This window comes from Carassius auratus, chromosome 19, assembly GCF_003368295.1.
Source record: "Carassius auratus strain Wakin chromosome 19, ASM336829v1, whole genome shotgun sequence".
NCBI classification, from domain to species: Eukaryota; Metazoa; Chordata; class Actinopteri; order Cypriniformes; family Cyprinidae; genus Carassius; species Carassius auratus.
In genome coordinates, this window is record NC_039261.1 from 4,029,497 (window position 1) to 4,049,801 (window position 20,305).

At 35.1% G+C, this 20,305-nt stretch overlaps 1 protein-coding gene across 10 annotated transcripts in view; it reads left to right on the forward strand.

Moving 5' to 3' along the window:
• LOC113119165 (protein 4.1-like) overlaps window positions 1-20,305 on the forward strand; it is a 71,471-nt gene that overhangs the window by 19,318 nt on the left and 31,848 nt on the right. For 8 of the 10 annotated variants that reach the window (XM_026288412.1, XM_026288416.1, XM_026288415.1 and 5 more), the window contains exons 2-6: window positions 13,012-13,394; window positions 15,928-16,416; window positions 18,836-18,940; window positions 19,346-19,388; window positions 19,777-19,852. In XM_026288412.1, the coding sequence (XP_026144197.1) occupies window positions 13,012-13,394; window positions 15,928-16,416; window positions 18,836-18,940; window positions 19,346-19,388; window positions 19,777-19,852 (1,096 nt within the window). Of the gene's footprint in view, window positions 1-12,993; window positions 13,395-15,927; window positions 16,417-18,835; window positions 18,941-19,345; window positions 19,389-19,776; window positions 19,853-20,305 lie in introns of all 10 variants that reach the window. The other 2 variants (XM_026288421.1, XM_026288413.1) reach the window with 1 other exon arrangement.

Genomic DNA, 20,305 nt, shown 5'->3' on the forward strand with positions numbered 1-20,305 from the left:
ATTAATTTCCCAGCCCTACCATATAGCATACATGTTCACCCCATAGCAGATCTATACAGATGGAGCTGGGGAAGGTGGAGGGTTTCTAAAGCATGCTAAAACTGCTAAAGCAAGCACTAGTCAAATATTTGAATGTTGAGCAACTTGCTCATTGGCTACTGATACAGGAGAAGACCAATCAGCTGTGCCGTGTAAAAATGATGTCATTATGTCAGATTGCGCCAGACCTATCAGACTGCACCATCTGGAGTTTCATGCCAGAACTCTGTACGTGTTTTCCTCATGAGGACTGTTGGCTGATCCTCATGATGTGAGGGATTTTAGACTGTACTGTGCTTGTGGGGACATTTCAAAACCTGACTCACACACATTAAATGACAGGGATCATACTTGACCTGTTGATATATTGAGAATAATGTGATATTTGTTGTGAGAGGGAGGTTAAATGCATCTTAGTGCCAGATTAGTTGAATAAACATTATGACTCAAACAGAAGCAGCCTTTCTGCATGAATGGGATAGACTTTTTTAGTCCAGTCTGTCCTCAAGAGACTGCTTAAACTTGGACCCTCATAATGAGGCTTTGTAATTACTTTGCTAGTGAATGGGAAAGAACGACGGCTGAATAGCAGACCTGTGTGTGTGTGTGTGTGTGTGTGTGGACAAGATGATTAAACAGGGAGCTATTTGAGCCTGTATTCATTTACTTGTCTGTGTGCTGTAAACTAGAATGATAACTTAATAATCAATCATTTTATTAATTGTCATCTCCATTAATCTAGGTAAAAATAAAGCAAAAATAGTGTTGAAGTCGGCCTAGTTGAAATCACGGGCCACAGACCCAAGTTTCAATGCAATATCAGCTTGGAGGAGGGACTTTTTTTAGCTTTTGTACAGGTGGAGGATAGAGGGGACAATGGAGAGATAGTTTGGAGGATGGGACGGATGATGCGTTGAGTCAGGAGACATGAGGAAGTCCCTCAGTTTAGTCTGAATCTGTAGGGGACATCAGAACAGCATGAGAACATGTTCAGTGAGATCATGTTCTTTGTAGTCGCAGTGATTCTCTTTGATGTAATTCTTGTATAATACAGTAGTTAAGGTGCAGCCATTTTAGCGTTTTTCATGGGGGAAAAAAGTTCCAGTAGTGTAGTGAGATATGAAACACAGAAGTCACTTTCAAACCAAGCAGATTTCTGTTGGTCAGCTTGATAAATTCACTTGACCAACTTGAACCTCATGTGAAATCTGCATGGGAAAATATTGCATTTTCAGGTTGGTAAAATTAATTCATTGCATGGAGTAAAAAAAACCTGCTTGGTTTGAAAGTGACTTCTGTGTGAGTGGTGGTTATCTCATAGCTATGCTATTAAGAAGAATACAGCAGACCTTTTTTCCACTTGCTCTGATTTCACTAACGTGAGTGTACCTTTATGATCAGTCAACAGTTAAACACCGCATTCATAAACTTTGCATTCACTTACAAAACATTTATGTTGCCTCACAAAAAGTTTGCAGTGTAAATGTTATGTAATAGTAATGTGTTTCCCTGAGAAACTTTGTGTTCATTTGCATTACCCGCAAACCTTGCATTAAAAAAAAATTATATTCGCTGACTCCTAGTGTTGTCACGGTACCAAAATTTCAGTATTCGGTACCAATACCAGTGAAAATCCACGGTTCTCGGTACCAATTTTGGTACCAAAGGAAAACACAATAATATGCTAATTAAATTTTTTGGTAAATAAAGGGGATTTGCTATTAAAATTAAAACAAAGAAATATTGTGTGATTTATTTCTTTAACATTTTTTTTTAAAATATCTAGCAGTATCACATACATTCTACTAAATAATAGTAAAATTTTTGCACAATGCCTTTATGTAAAAATGAACTTATTTGGACGGGTTGCCGTGAATACCTTTAAATTGACACTGGTTTTACTCAAATGAAACGGTAAAATGCTTGTGAAGTGACTCAGAACAGTTCTGGTAATGTTATTGATGTATTTTATGTCCTCATTGAGACAGCAGATGCTGAAATTACTGCAAGCGTCACACGCTTCAGTCTATGTAGTAAACAAACCATTCATTCATTCACACAGGAATGCGCAGAACATGCAGGATTCATATTTTAACCAACTTTTACAGATACTGGTCCATGTACAGATTTGATTTGATTAATTTATGCTAACTTTTTCCATGACTGTCCATATTAAAATGTACGTTTCATTTTCATGACTGGATTTTGAGATTCCGTTGCGTTTTCTGCTTCGCAGAAATCATAGCGTTGTATGCGAACCGGGTTGACCGGGTTACTCGGTACCACTTGTACTTAAAGAAAGCTGCTACCTGGTACTTTTGTTCACTTTCAAAAGTATTGAAATATCAAAAGCACTGAAATAAAGTCTCACATTTGTAGCCAGCAGGGCAGGGCCAAGAGCCGTAGAAAATGGAGCTGGTGGGAGTGCCAACATTGTAATATTGTAACAATAAGATGTTAAAATATTATTTTCTTTACCAGTTTTGTGAAAGATTTCAAAAGTTTAGCAAGTGAATAGAAAAATTTCTCAAAGAACACAACCTTCATGGAAGAGAACACAAAAGCAATGAAATATATTTTTTCCATCACTGTGTGCTCTGTAGTTGTCATAGTATGGAATTAGGGCTGTCACAATATTAGATTTTTCATACCACGTTTATTGCGGTAAAAAGAATTTACAATATCGATATATCACAATATCTATAGAAAACTATAGAAAAATAAGTCTATAGGTGAATCAGCCACATTAATTTTACTTTGTTTATTTAGTTAGTTAGTTTTTCGTTTTACCCAATGAACATAAGGATACTGGTAAACACAGGAAACATGCATTTTCACTTCTTCTTCTTCAGGTCACAGCTGACGTGAGACTCTGGTTTTCTCTATATTCTTTGAAGCTCCCTATAAAAAAACGAGACAAAATACTGTCAAGTTCAACAGTATGATGAATAAATATTAACATCCAAACTGATGCTTTAACCTGTTCACTTGCGTACCCGTATTTTAATCTCTTTAACCTATAGTTTATGGTAGGTAGGTTATTTGCGTGTCGTGTTATCATAAGTGTCCTGTTCATTTTCAATATTGTGGTTATCGTCAGTACCAGTATATCGTCACACCCTAAATTAATATCATGTCGATATTTCCTGATTTGAATATCACGGTTACCGTCAGCTGGTTAGCTCAAGCCTCGTTGCTGCATGTGTGAGTGGACGCTGACACAGCTGACCTCAGGCAATACCCATAATGCTTTAGTGTGTAAATCTGCTGTGATGTCATCAGCTTTAGAGTAGGCTGGCTCACAAACATCTTTACCGAAGTGGTTTGTATGTGATCTCTGTGTAATTAGATTTAACACTAAACATATGAGCTTGTCATACTTGGATATGGCTTGACTGATAGACTGTTGCATTATTTGAAGGCACATACGAGTGTGAGGTTCTTTCAGTTGTTTTTGGGTTGTTAAAACTATTCAAGGTTCAGTGGAGATGCACAGAGTGCATCTGTCGTTGTGTGGCAGTGCTCAGTTTCTCTTACACCTAGATTGCAGAAGTGATTGAAAAAAGTTAAATGACAGCTTTGTGGGTTGAATAGAACAGTCCAACATTTAAATGATTCACTGAGACACTCATCGGATATCAGTACGTCTCTGATGAACTGTAATGAACATGCCAAGCACAGGGTCTGAGTAACCATATGGGCAATTGGAATCACAGTCAGGGTTAGGGTCCTGAAGAGGCAGCAGTGCAGACTCTTGTTCACGCGTAGTTGGACGCTTGAACATTTTGAACATTTGTTTTCATCTGTGCGTGAAACTCAGTTCACAAAAGACCAGGGATGCAAATTAGCACCCGCTACCAGCCAAATACGGGTGACAGGTAAACTCGCTTCACCTACCGGCTACCGTGGCGGGTAAATAAAAATAGCATACGGTTTCACCCGGCCGGTGGACAAAAAAGTTAATTTCCATCCCTGGTGTGTGTACAACACACAATAAAGTGTAATTTCATTCGAAGCAGCTCTGTGGAGAAAGGAAACTGGGCTCGAAACGGCGCCGTTGTTCCCAGTACAGTGTTTGCAGCTGAAGTTAGTGCCGCTGGCAGAGTGATATATTTGTTGGTTATTTACAGTACGTTTTATAGCACGCGCTCATGATATACAAGATCGCATGAAAAGTTGAATTTGTTAGCGCGCACAAGTTTCCGCATACTGTCACATCTGCGTCAAACCCCAGTAAGTTCATTCTCCTCCAGCATTCTACAACATTTTAGATTATATGTAAACTAACAAACAGTATTATCGGTTGCGTGTCAAATAACTGCTGTCCGGGCGATGCATTTTATTTTGAGTCTTCAAGTACTTTTTCAGAAGTTAGCTCTGTGGCTAGTAAGTTGTTATGCTGTTCATTTATTGTTTGTAGAAACAACATTGTATCGCTACACATGTTTGACAGCTCTGGCATGACAAGACATGTAAAACGATGTTGCGAGTTCGTTTGTCGACAGAGTAAAAGTTTGCGAGCCGAGATTTATTTCATTGATACAGTGTTGAACTGAGGAATCCTTTCCTTTGGAATTAAATACAACATTATTAAAGCGTACGAAAACTGTTTAGAATATCGCAAAAATGTTTCTGTGCTAAGGCTGGACGATTATGGCCTAAAATCAAAACCACGATTAATTTAACATTTTACCTCGATTACGATTAATGAAAGATTATTTTTTTTCTGTTTTGTTTTTTTGCCCTCATAGTTGACTGACAAGGTTTGTACTGTAAATATGATTGACTTATAAAGGTGGGATATTTTTTTCCATTGAAAGAGCGATCTGACATCATAGCTCACTATCAGCAGTTATTTGATCTATGTTCGTAACATTTCTTACAGATTATTGCTCTGTGTAAGAGTTAAATAAAGATCAGATAAAGATAAACTAGAATTAAAAGTTAGTGAACTAACTTTGATGTTGGCTTGGCCATCTTGGCCATGGGGCAAAAGAGCCACAGTACTTGTGTGCCCAACATTCTTGAGTTGCCCTGCTGCAAAAAAATAAAAATAATAATACCATAAAAAATACACCTGCAACAGTCTTTTTCCATGGTCCCTTGCTGTTGTCTTTTTTAATAAAAAGCCTAGGCTATGAGAACAGCTACGCCAGGGTTGTCTAGCTGAATGCGAAATAAGTCATGCAAAAACCATAATCTCCTAAATACTATTCAATTTAATCTTATTTTAATAGTACTGACAACATATTTTAAGTTATCACACTACTGAAAAATTAAAGAAGGGACACTATATATAGTATACTTCGGCAAGTCAAGAGCTAAACAAAAAGTCCTGTTTCATTACAAAATACTGTAACTTTTATAAACTTTATACTATCACCACAAAATTTTAATTAATATTTAGTAAAAAAATAATATTTCATAAAACTGAAACTTAAATATATTATTTCTATAGGCTATACAAAACAGAAAAGAAAAAAGACTAAATAAGAAACGCGCTGATTTTTCACGAGTAAACAACACGTATTTAACGCGTTAAATACGTGTTGTCTACGCGTGAAATACACGTATTTAACGTGCTGTTGACGCGTTAAAATTCACATGTATTTGACCCTCTTGGCCTTCCAGACACATTAGATATAATGAAGGGAAATGTGAAAAAAGGACATTGCGTTGTTTTGATATGGATTAATTTATCACAGAATATTTGTTCGGCAGTACTTGTTTTAAAAGTAGTTTAGAAGTAGACATGTCAAGCTTTCTATAGTTATCTCTCCCATGTCTCTTCGTTGAGTATTCATGGAGTTACAGTTCATTTTAATGAAGTGTTTGTAAATGAAGATCAGCGCAGACCAAGGCTGCAGACAGCACACCTTGTTTGTTATCTTTATTTTATAAGTACACAAAGTTTTGTTGTCATTATGTTTGTATCCAAAAAAAAGTAGACCCTTTACAGATTCGATTGATGTATTGCTCTTATCTGTACGATTAAAACTGAAAGTGTAATTTAAGTAATTTTCGGGGTTATCAGAAGAAAATGACTCAAAATGTGTATATGCGTTAATCGACTCCAGAGTTAAAAGGCTGTCGTGACTTTTTTTCCTTCCAGTATTCATAAGCTGTATCACGCTGTCAAATTATATGTCATTTTTCACACATAAACATATCAAAAACACCTGAATTCTGCTCTTGTTGTGTTCTAATGGGTGGACTAGTGCTGTGATATTATTTTTGGAATCTCTTAAAAAATGCTGATGAAGTGCTCATTTCTCTCTCGTCTTTCTCTCTGTTCTTTGGTCAGAGACATAATTTATTAATGAGATATCTGACCGAAAGCTTGACATGTCTACTTTTAAACTAAACAAGTGCTGCCGAACAAATATTCTGTGATAAAGTATGCGATGTCCTTTTTTCACGTCTCCCTTCTAATGTGTATGGAAGGCCAAGAGGGTCAAATACACGTTAAATACGTGTATTTCACGCGTAGACAACACGTATTTAAAGCGTTAAATACGCGTTGTTTACTCATGAAAAATCAGCGTGTATTTAACGTGTATTTCACGTTTTAAATACAAGTTAAATACACATGAAATACAAGTGAAGTATGCCTTAAAAATCAGTTTGAACAGGTCAGTGTAATTGGCTGCTGAGGACTTGGGTCAAACCACTTCTGTGTGCTTAGAGGGGTGTACCATTCATAGACAGGCAACCACCATTTAACATGCTATAGATCAGCTTATTCAGCCTTATTATTTAGTCTTTTTTCTTTTCTGTTTTGTATAGCCTATAAAAATAATATATTTAAGTTTCAGTTTTATGAAATATTTATTTTAAATATTAATTAAAATTTTGTGGTTATAGTATAACGTTTATAAAAGTTACAGTATTTTGTAATGAAACAGAACTTTTTGTTTAGCTCTTGACTCACCGAAGTATACTATATATAGTGTCCCTTCTTTAATTTTTCAGTAGTGTGATAACTTAAAATATGTTGTCAGTACTATTAAAATAAGATTAAATTGAATAGTATTTAGGAGATTATGGTTTTTGCATGACTTATTTCGCATTCAGCTAGACAACCCTGTCGTAGCTGTTATCATAGCCTAGGCTTTTTATTAAAAAAGAAAACAGCAAGGGACCATGGAAAAAGACTGAAATAAGGTGTAGTTTTTATGGTATTATTATTTTTTATTTTTTGCTGCGGGGCAACTCAAGAATGTTGGGCACACAAGTACTGTGGCTCTTTTGCCCCATGGCCAAGATGGCCAAGCCAACATCAAAGTTAGTTCACTAACTTTTAATTCTAGTTTATAAATGAGATCTGACCCGGTAATAATAACATATGTGGGTGATTCTCACGAAATCGTAGTTTCAAAGATTTCATATATGACATTTAAAAAAATGTTTGTATCAACAAATTTTCTTTTTAAGCATTAAGAGCCGGGTCTGAAGTGTCAGTGACCATAAATTTAAAAAAGTTTTACTGACAATTTAACAACTTTTTGAACATATTTTCCAAAACATGTCCTTAAAAATCTCATTACCGTAACACTCTGAAAAGTCCAGTGATGTGGGGAAAAATAATACATTTTCACATTTTTAAAAATGGTTTATTAACAGTCATGCACAGTTACTTGAAACTCTGGAATAACATATATTTTTATAATAAAATTTTTATGTGATTTTCAATTATTTCTCTCATTACCGCAACACCTTCTGCATTTTGCAGCCAATTTTTTTTTTTTTTCAGTAAAAACTGAAATATTTTCAAAATGATGTTGCAAACCTGAAAGAACATAATGTATAGATTCTGCACATACATTTAAAAGCAGACTACTATTTTTCAATTTCTTAAATAAATCTTAAAAGAACACATGTTGCGGTAATGATACATAGCTTACGAAAATGAGGTTCATGATTTCGGTAATGTTAATAGGCATATTAAGTATGTGGTATAGTCAAACAAATAATATTTAATGTAGAAAATAAATGAGATAATATTGGCATAAATTATTTTGCAGTGCTTCATAACTAGATAATATAGGGTATAAACACCAGGGGCCATTTTCACAAAATATTTTAGTATCCCAGTTTGGATTTCTTTTACCTTTGTACTAAATCTTACTGTCATATCAGCCATAATAATTCTAGTCTTATTTAAAAGGCTGCTTATACATATAACAATTATTTATAAGATGCAGACATGTAGAAGCTGACAATTAGCTGAACATATGCTTGTTTAATTATTGACACTCTAGTTCAAACTTTATTTGAATATTGCAACATTTTTATTTTTAAATCTTTATTTGATTATGGTAACATGATATCTCATTCTACAATATTTCTATTATAAAATAACTGACAGATACCCATCCCTTATCAGCCAATCACTGTGGGTGTAGTTAATAATCATGCTGACATCATCCATACCAAGAAGGTCGTCCTCACTCTTTTTCTTAGCTTAAGATTTCTCCCCATTCCTTAGTAAAATTCTGTCACAGCTGCTTTATGAATAGGTTTTATGAGAAGCAGTTTAAAGGGCACCCTGTGGTTTTCCACAAAAATAAATACTTAATAGTGCAATGTTAGAAAACAAACAAGACTAATATTAGTTTTGTAATTTTAGTTTTATTATTAAAAAAATATTCACAATACATTATTACAAAATAATGTTTCTCATTTTATTTTATATTTTATGTAATAATCATATAATTATGTAATAACTATTTATTAATAGTCATTGACAGTGGGAATGTAGTCTTTGATAACTCAAGTGGATTTTTTTCTTTCTACTGAAAGAGTTGGTTCTGGTAAAGAGTATACCCAAGTGTGAACCTAAAGTTTTTCCAAAATCGCTCATTCCTAAAAAGATGATTCACAATATATTTTTCTTTTTTCCTTAAAGATGTTCTCATTCAATTTAACCCTAACCATTCTATAATAATTGTTTTTGAATTAGAATTTAAAACTGCCGCATTTTTTATTTTTAAATACACTGCCATTCAAAAGTTTAGCATCAATAATAAAAAATAAAAAAAGTTTTTTTGAAGCTTCTTCTGCTCATCAAGGCTGCATTTATTTGATCAGAACTACAGTAAAAACAGTAATATTATGATAAAGTGATTGTTATCTTTTTAATATACTTTAAACCAGAATTTTATTTCTGTGGTGACAAAGCTGAATTTTTAGCATCATTACTCTAGGTTTCAGTGTCAAATGATCCTTTAGAAATTATTCTAATATGACATACAGCCAAGTATGGTGACCCATACTCAGAATTTGTGCTCTGCATTTAACCCATCCAAAGTGCACACACACAGCAGTGAACACACACACACACACACAAAGTTCTGTTGCTCAGTATAAAAATCATTACACTTATAGAAAGTCCTCATAATGATAGATGCACCAACATTTGTGTAGGCTTCCCAACAATTTTTGATAACTACTCCTACTGTAACCTCTAACCCATAATGTCTCTCTCCTTCCTGGGATTTGGTGGGTTGGTATAAAAGTTTTCTCTGAAATTGGTCACCCTAGCCTTTGCTTAAGCTTTTTTGTTTTGTTATTAAATAATATTTAATTTAATAACTCATTACATACATTTAACAATAGTCTGTATGATTAAATTCTCATTACCGAAAAAGAGGTTCTCTCTACCGCAACTGGCCTTAAATTGTTGCGGTGAGTGAAAATGGTGTTGCGGAGGATGAGGTGTCTTAGCATGTTTTGCTAACAACAGAGAAGCCATGATGATTTAGCTAATTTTTACTCTGTGTATATTATCAGTCATTAATTAAGTATATTTTCATAGAAAATTTGTAATCTAATATTTTTCTAAATGTGGAAAACTACCCGTTTCGGTGATGATAATCAATTTGTCGTGTTCACGTTCTGACAAGAGAATTTTACACTTTTAACTGGAACAATATGAAGATACCTGCCTACCTTGTTGGTATTTCGAAGGTTCTGCCTCATGTGTTGCTTAATTTAAAATCAAGATTTATATTAAAAAAACATTTGCGTGCGTTATTGACCCTCAAAAAATATTGCGGAGGATGAGAACATTAGTCATGGACACTTTATATTTCCACTATTGTATCATTATTATTATACATGAATATTCAGTCTGTCATTTTTCTGTCATGTGAAAAATTATAGAAGAATATCCATTTACTTTTTTCAGAATATTTTAATTGTAATTTGTTTAAATTACAACATAACATAAGTTAAGATACAGCTGGACGCATTGCGGTAATGAGAATTTCAGCAGAAAATGCAATAAAATGCAAAAATAATTAATTCCTATGTTGAAATTACTCTTTGTGCAAGGTAGAGAACAGTATTGTCTTTATTATGGTGTTTTTATATATTACTAAATTGCATGTTTAATATCTAAAATCACTAGTGACATGGCGTTTCAACTGTTTCGTGAGAATGACCCATGTTGGTTTAGCTTGTCAGTGTGAATGAAATGTGTAGCCTATTTATTTGTCCGATCTCGCCCCGAAATGCGGCTGTCATGTGGACTTCAAGTGTTCAGAGAAATACATCGCGAGCTCGTGGACATTTGGCTGCCGCGAATATATCATGTTATTACTTTTAACGGTTCAGAAACATCTGAATTTAGCTCTTGGTGTGTTCTAACGTGTGGATTGCGTGCAATCGCCGTTTTAAAAGGTCTTAAGAATGAATTCGCTCGTTGTGAGCTCCGTGGAGACAGCAGCAGTGATTCTTCTCTCATCTTTCTGACTGCTCTCTGCCCAGAAATAAATTATTAATGAGCCCTAACCCCTGTACTAATCAGATATGTTGGTTTATCTTGTCAGTTTGAGGGAAATTTTATTATTTACTTGTATTTTTAACCGGTTTTAAAAGTAAAACGAACCCGACTCCTCCCCTAAATCTCATTGCAACTTTAGGGGCGCAATTTTTCTCAGGCAATGTAAGTCTATGGGTAATGCATTTTTACATTTAAAAATTAATAAAAAAAAACTTTAAGTCTGATCACTCTGAAAAGATACAGCAACAAGCACCCCTCTATCCCGCAGGTGTCTGCCGAGTTTGGGGCTTGTTGCTTTAAAGCCCTAGGAGGAGTAGCGTTTAGAATTTATTCTCAGAAAAATAATTATAAGAAGAAGAAGAAAAAGAAGTTTAAATAGCATAACAGTATGTTGGCTTGTTGCCAAGTACAAGTGATTGCGTGTGTGAGTTAGTCATACCGTCTCTATATTATTGTGAAGCAGTGGGTTGTAAATAGCCTAGTTCCTTCAGAAGTAGAAAAATATGCTATAATAAGTTTTGAGATTCTAAGCTACTTTAGTGATAAATCACAGAACAGCGCTGACAACTAGTTTTTGCGTTCCTCTGTGCGCGCAATCTTCACAGCTGTTTATATGAGTGCTCGTGTCACAATGCAGCTGCGCGGAGGGGAGCTCGAAATAATAATACACATCCCACCGTCTAATCGCTTGAACGTCCAAACCATAAAACAAATACAACTGACAAAGTTTAGTGAAGACGCAAGACTCGCGCCATCGCTGTGTTGAACCGGTGTACACCTCAGTGTTTTGCTTTTATGCCACTGACTGGAAAGCAGAGTTATGTGTCTACACACATGGTAGTGTGCTGTTAATGGGGAAGTGTTAACAGGATTAAAAAACCGAAATAACCAACATGGGAAAATCACGTCGGTTAGAGGTCCTGAATTTTGATTACTTTTCGATTAATCGTCCAGCCCTATTCTGTGCATTAAAAAGTTGAGTGCCACTCCAATGTTTCAGGAATTGATCTTTTCTGGGATTTATTTCAGCCTACATTTAAAACAAGATCTGATTAACGTGAATCTTATCAATACTCTTCTCCTCTATATGTCACCCTTATTTCCCTTGCGCGATGTTACAACAGAAAGCCTGTGATTCATTCAGCGCTTATCATTTCAGATGTTATGAGCAAACGATACTGTGGATGAGAACCAATAACAAAGCCATTACGGGTGATTCTCAATGCTCAGGGGAAATACAATAGGAATACAAACAATCTGCAGAAGAATTTGACGCATAAGGTGCCATGATTTCTGCAAACAATTAATGAATGGCAGATACTAATGTAACTTACACACAAACTAAATCGTGGACGATGCTCGCAATGTTTTCAGCTTTGCTGTCTCACTTTGATGATATGAATACACGAATATCATCTCCAGCTGCTCTGAATTTGAGATCTGTTTAATTTGAGAAGACTACAATCACATCACATGCACAGCAGCTGCAAGTTCCTCACGGCAACCCGTCAAAATAAAAGTATAGTTTAACGTTAAGAAACGTCAGAATATATGACTATTTAGCAGTCTTAAGACATACTACTGCTGATACATATAAATACATTTTTATTTTTAAAGGAATAATCACATTTTCTTTTATATTTTTTTTATTTAACAGTAAACCTTTGTTGTGCAGCACTTTATTTGCCAAAAAATAAAAGGTTTTAATTTTCATTTGATTAGGATGAATTAAATTAATGTTTTATGCCTTCATTTGATTACCAGAAAAAAATTACAAAAACATTTTATAGGGTCCTATTATTGCTCAAAAAAGAAGCCTATACACAAAAATAATAGGTTTAAAATAAAGGCCTGTGGTTCTTAATTTTAATTTAATTTTATTAATTCACCATTTGTAAACTGGTGTTTACATTTTTTTAGAAATATCAATAGTATTTATATTAAAACGATATTCACTGAATGTAATAAAAAAAAAAGAGAATCAAATAGGATTAAGAGCTTGACATCTGAATCGATACCCAGCCCCAAATTTCAGTGCACTTACTTCCTGTTGCACATTTTCAAGTGCATACTGACCGAGACATACTTTGAAAATCCACTGGAAATAGTGTAGTATACGGACACTTTCAACAGTGCTGTAAAATAACCCGAAACGTCTCTTCCTGCAGCGACTGCCATGACCACAGACGAGGCGGAGAGCATTCATAAGAAGCAGGTGTGTGAGCAGCAGCAGGAAGAGGAGGACCCCTCTGCACAGGAGCCAGGCCCCGCTGACACCGCTCAGGACAGCCCCTCTGGCACCTCACCGCCCCCCAGGGGCTCGGAGGAGGAACAGGAGCTGAAGCCACGTCAGCGCACCTCCGCTGGCCGCAGCCTCTCCCGGCTCTTCTCCTCCTTCCTGAAGCGCCGCTCACAGTGCTCTGACGGCGAGGGGGCGGAGACAGAGAGGGCCCGGGACAAGGGCAGCCAGGAAGAACCCAAAGCTCCCATAGCGGACCCCGAGCCGGAACTGCGCATAGAGGGCGATGTTGCTCTAGACCAGCACTCAATCAGCAGTGCTGAAAACCAGGTGAGAAAGAGGATGGTATGAAAACTAGAGCCAGATTTTTGTGTGTATATATAACAGTGTTCATTTCGTCAACGAAGACGAGGATAAAAAATATTTGTTAACAAGCGTCGATGGGCTAAACCTAATATCTGATGATAAAAACTATGACGAAATTTATGCCGCCTCTTCGTAAACAGGACGAGAAGGGACTATAATATTTTTGGAGGACTACCAGACATAAAATGTGCATCCCTGTCATTGGATTGCAATAGGATAAAGGGCGTTCGCATATCTAGTCTCGGTATGGTAGCCGCAGTGGATAGATAAATTAACAAAATGCAAACTAGCGAACTGAAACAATGGCCTCAGCATACGAAAGGGGAAAAGAGTACGGTGTTTCCGGGGAGTCACAATTCATGGTCGATTTACTTAGCGATCCACTTCCATAGGCAGTACTGCACGCGATCAGTTCTCATTGCCCAAATACACACACAGCAGTCCAAATAACTGAACGGTGTCAGTAATACGTATGCCATGTCATTAATGTAAACAAGCGAAATATGTTTTAAATAAAAGTGCACTTTAAGTAAACCTACTGTATCTAAAAAAGAAAAAAATGAGTTTAATTTGTATCTTTTTCATATTTGTCTTATTATGCTTCTTTTTCAAAAAAGTTAAATTAAATTTATTATCTATATTATATATTAACAACTATAATTTGTATATGTTGCTCCCTTTTCACTATACTATTAAAGGTTCACACAAAAATGAAAATTGTCATAATTTATTCAAGTTTTTTCCAAATTCAATCCTTAATTGATTTGGTCTAAATAGAGAAGAATTAATGATTATTTTACTTTGAATACCTCATATAAAATAGCTACCAAAATAAATGTTGATAACTGCAGTTTGACTAAAATAATGACTAAAAGTAATGACTAAAAGTTGACAAAAATGCAATGACCTTTCGTCTACTAAAACTAGACTAAAACTATGAAAGACTAAAATGGCTAAAATGTGACTAAACCTACTAAGCATTTAGATAAAGACTAAGACTAAATCTAAAATGCCTGTCAAAATTAACACTGATATATAATATATGAAAAGGGCAAAAAGCACCATAAAAGTAGTGATGCACTGATATTTATTTTTTACTGGAACTGAAATGAAAGTTTTTATAGCTGAACATTAAAACCCTAATCATGTAATTAATTATATTTTAACAATCATCACTCAAATCTGAGTTGCATATAAGCATTTTTCTATTAACTATTTTAATGATATACTTATGTTTCTACTCAATAAAATATAAGCATTTAAACGTTGTCATAAAAACTTAAAGATGGTGGTAAAAAATGTAAGCTAACACAACAGTCCTTAAGCATTTCCAGTTTTGAGCATCCAAAAAGTATTGGATACATTTTGATAAAAATAAGTTACGACAGTCGTTTTGAGGTTAGTTGTTACTCAGTCACCTGCTGCTATCAGTTGGTTTGAAGTAGTTTGACAGCAAGCAGGAATATTTTTATATTGATAAATCAGCCCTAGCATCACCACAGCTGACATGCTAGCCTGTTGTAGCTTATCTATTTTGTTTGCATTAAAGAAGCGCTAATTAATCATCACCATTTGGGACAAAAGTGTTCCACACTTCTAAATTAAGTCTTCTGAAGCAAAACATTAAAGTATCTCTAAGACTTTTTAAAGTCAGAGCAATCCCGTGTGTGGGCTTACTTTTGACCTCAGGATGACAACTGGATGTTCTCACTGTTTGCATGTAGCAAGGGCAACTGAACTGTGGGGCTTCACACATCTCACATTCACATGTCGAGTTACGGTTAAAGGTTGCGTGTTAAAACCTCCAGCAGCACAGTTCACTAAAAGCTTTCAGAGAGACTTTTCTCACTGAACGGTTGGTATTTTAGGCATTGCTGACTTCTGTCAAAATGCTTCAGCTTTTTTCCCCCTTATGCTAGCATTTGATTATTTATTCTGCTCTCTTTTCTCTTGAATACGAAGTGTTTTAAAGGGATAGATCATCCAAAAATTAAAATTCTGTCCCAATTTTCTCACTCTCATGTTGTTCCAAACCTGTATGAATTTATTTTCTGTTGAATGCAAAAGAAGACATTTTCATTTATTTTTTTAATATCTTGATAAATCATGACCCCTTTCTAAAATCAAGCCATTCTCAGATTCCAACGAGAAACTTTAACCAAAGTATGTTATAGACTTTAAGACTCTAAAGAATCATATCAACTTGTGAAAAAAGGGGGACCAATGACCCCATGAAAATAAAAAAAGGTTGCACTGTAAAAAATGTTTTATAATCATCACTAGTATCATCAGTGACTTTAAAAAATGGCATTTAGTTTATGTTTTACACATACAAAATTATTGGTTATTGGCAATCAAGTTGGCTTACTTTCAAAAACTCTAAAATAATCATTCTGTAGAACCTTGGTTCTAAAAAGGAACACATTAGTCTTCCTCCAGCACATTAATTTTGTAGTAATATAAACTTTGGATTTTTAACTTATTTGTTTTCCTCCAGCAAATTGTAGCAGATCAGAAGAAAGACGCCGAGCTGGAGTCCGGCAAGGCAGAAAAGGGGGAGAAGGGGGAGAAGAAGAAGAAGGAAAAGAAGGAAAAGGAAAAGAAGGAGAAAGCAGACAAGGAGAAGCCGGAGAAGAAGGAGAAACCACAGAAAAAAGAGAAAGCAGAGAAGAAAGAGAAAAAGGAGAAAAAAGAGAAGGAGGAGAAGAAAAACGAGGACAAGGCCAAAGGACAGGAGGGAGAGAATGACAAGGAGTGTGAGAAGGAAAAAGAGAAAGTAGAGGAAGAGGCCAAGCTGGAAGACGCAGGTGCGGCAGAAACAGAGGTAAAGGAGGAAGGAGAAAAAGAGGAAGAAAAACAGGAGGATAACGCGGTGGCGGAGGAAGAGGAGGAGGAGGGGAAGAAGCAGAAAACATTTCGCCGCCCCAGGGTCATGCACTGCAAAATCAAGCTGCTGGATGATACTCTGTTCGAGTGTGAGCTCGAAGTAAGTGACACACACACACACACTGCTTTTGTTGCTTATCAAGAGTGCTGTATCGTTGTCTAGTCCCGCAAGAGCGACTCTGAAACTCAAGCATTGCTCAAGGGCTTTTACTTCCTTTGCTAATTAACTCTCAGACTACCCAGAGACTATTTCTGCTGATCTGACACTTTGGCCTGTTTTCGTTGCCATCGTAATGTGTGGCTCTTGTCTGAAACCCACTGAGCAGACTTGATTTCTGATATCTACAGAGACAGCACCCTTAGTGAAACAGAACATCCCTATTAGAATCAACTTGACCCGCAATTCTCGCTTTACATTCACAGCTAATTTTGCTGTTAACATGAAATATGAATGAAATATAAGGCAACTATTTTTATAGAACTTGAACCGTACAGGCCTAATTCAAAATTAGTTCTGCAAAATTCCACGTCTCAAACAGCTGTTACTTTGTCGTCACATGACCTCGTTACTTGCAGTTCCACAATAGTAATTAATCAAAAACATCATGTCCCTAATAACTTCTGGTTCATTCACCCTGGAAAGTAAAGCCATACACATTGCATTGTGGGATACAGTTCCCAGCATAATGCACTCTGTTGTGTACTATAGAATCTGGGTATTCCATGCATACAAAAAAATCAGCGTACTGAGCACAATATGCATTCTATTATAGAAGAACATTCCTGCCACATAAGAAAAAAACTATCAAAAAACATGACATAGTATCTCATAATTTTCATTTATGTCTTGATTATGAGTCATGATTATGAGGTAAATAGTCAAAATTATTAATGTAAAATGTGTTTATATTGACGTTGTACTGACATTGTTGTTTATCATAGTTTTCACTTTTTGTTATAACTATGACTTATAAATTACATTACAATAATTAAGACTTTTTATGTCATCATTTAAACATTTTATGTCAATTTCCTGTTATAATTTATATAAATGTATATATATATATATATATATATTAGGGCTGGGCAATATGGAGCAAAAAATATATCTCATTATATTTTGCTATATCTCGATATACAATATATATCAATATCTTTACAGGAAAAATAACCCCCCAAAACTACAGCAAAAAAAAAGAAAAGCCAAATATTACGTTTAGGGCCCTATGAAATGTTTTATTTTTTTCTTCACCATATGTTTTATTGTTACCTAATTCTGTGTTTTAGCATGTGTAATTATTTAAATGCATAAAAACAACGTAATTTGTAAAAAAAAAAAAAAAAGAAAAGAAAAAAAAAAAAAAAAGAAAGAAATTCTTAAAATAGCCTTATGAAATGTTTGTCCCCTCTGAAATTCTGTGTATTTACATTTTTCTGGTTATCAAATGAAGGCATAAAACATTCATATAAATGTATCTTTTAATTATTTAAAATTAAGCAAACTTTATTTTTTGGTAAATGAAGGGGATTTACTATTAAAAATAAAACATGGAAGAAATGTTGTGTGATTATTCCTTAAAAAATTGTTTGTTTCATTTTAATAGTAGTAGTAGGCTATGTACATTCTGCAGAACGATAGTAATAGATTATTCGATACTACAGTCTATGATGTGATATAGTTTTACTCAAATCAAATGGTCAGATAATCATAAAGTGACTCTCAGTTGAGTTCTGTAGATGTTCCTCATGTGTTCTCATATTTATTTAGTGAGACGTGTGTGTAATCAATGAAGCCGCGCTTCTGCTTCATTCATTAACAGAGACACACAGAACATGCAGGATTCATGTTTAAATTGACTTTTCGGGCTTAATATTTACAGATATTAGTCCATATCGCGATTTGATGTGAGTGCAATGACCTACTTTTGATTAATTAATTCAAATTTTGACAAATTCCGTGACATTCCGCGTTAAACTGTAAATTCCGTTTTTATGACTGGATTCTGCAATTCCCTCCGCGTTTTTTGCATCGCGGAAATCATAGGGCCCTACAGTAGACATCTGCCTGCTGTTCGCCCGACGCCTTAAAACCAAAGTATCTCCATAAAAATGGAGCCAGTTGTACTTTTTTGAGACTAGTTCTGTAGCCTCCGAGCTGGTTGAGGACGCCGTCATGTTTATGAGACAACACGCGATGGGAGGGGGAACAAAATCAAGGAGGCAGGGGGCGAGCACAGCACAGAGAAGGCAAACAAGCAAAGTGGCGGAATCAGAATTAAATATAAACAATATATCGATATATATATATATGATATGTCAAAACCCATATCGTGTTTAAAAAATATATCGATTTATTTTAAATATCGAGATTTCGCCCACCCCTAATCAGTCACTGTATGCTTTAATGCTTGTGGCTAACAAGCTGCTATTTAAGGACTACAGTTGTTGTCTGACTAAAATAATTAAATAGTACTGTTCCAAACAGCTTCTGTCTTTAAACTACATTTCTTTGTTTTCAGAAACATGCCAAAGGCCAGGAGCTGTTTGCAAAAGTGTGTGACCACCTGAACCTGTTAGAGAAAGACTATTATGGTCTGGCAATATGGGAGACGCCAACCGTAAAGGTCTGTTAGCACTCACTCTTTTAATCTGTAGGTGGCATGTTTTTTTTTTTCTTGACACAGCATGTTTTCTTCATTTTTAGATTAACTTTGGAGTGGAATTCTAGTCAAAATAGAAATAATGGTTGTTTTCTTTTTAAATGACTTAAACTGTTATTGAAACTATTCTTTACCATTGCTATAAAACACAGTTTCATTACAATAATAATTAAGTTTAATAATCATTCTACTGTAGTTCTATAAGAATAAAATTATGAAACTACACCACAGTTGTAACAATAACAACTACACAGAGGAAGTATATGAAAAAAATGTTTAAATGATAAAAACACAGTCAAGCAGAATCTGAATCTGCCCAGTAGAGCTTGTGTAAACAGGCTTTTAGTTAAAGCTTTATTTGTCTTTTAGACATGGCTGGACTTCACCAAGGAGATCAGACGGCAAGTACAAGGTGAGTCACATCACCGCCGTTCATCTCCTTGACATAGAAAAATAAAGTTATGGCCTTTTCACACTGAGCATGATGCAAAAAAGCGAGTCGAATCATGACGAACGTTGCTTTCACACCATGCGTGAAACGATTGATCGCCTTCTGCTAATTCACACCTGCACGCTTAGATGCAGATCCAAAAGACTACATTTACTATTTGAAGAGAAAATAAGAGAAACATTTTTTTTGAATGTCCGCAATCTATGCAGAAGCATCTATAGTAATCTGTTATTTTATTCCAGAGCATCACCACGTCCGATATTCGTTTTGCTTTTCCGCGCTCAGTGTAGAAAGGCCTTTAGTGTCTAATGTTCTGTTCCTGTTTTAAGTCATGTGTGCATTTATTTAGGCACTAATTACGATTTCACATTCAATGTGAAGTTCTACCCGCCTGATCCTGCCCAGCTATCAGAAGACATCACCAGGTGAACAGCACTTTTTTATAATACATACATATATATATATATATATATATATATATATATATATATATATATATATATATATATATATATATATATATATATATAATATAGTAGCAGGAGGAGCAAACAACAGACACAGTGGGTGTGGCTTCAGGCCTCAGAGAGAATTTTATTAACAGAAACATAACATAAAAATGTCCAAAACGGGATATAAAAGTGTCCAAAAGGAAAGAGTCTTCAAAATAAACCAGCACCTGTATTTCTAACATTGCGTCTGAATTTTATTATGCATGCTGCTGCTGTTAAAATTCACTAAACTTGCGATCTAAATAGCTATGCATACTGCTGCTTCAGCTGCACAAAAATATTTAAAATTGCTATAAGTGTCTTTATTAATAAGCAAACGCAATCAAATAATTCCTAATTTGCTTTGAATAATTTACAAAATCTACT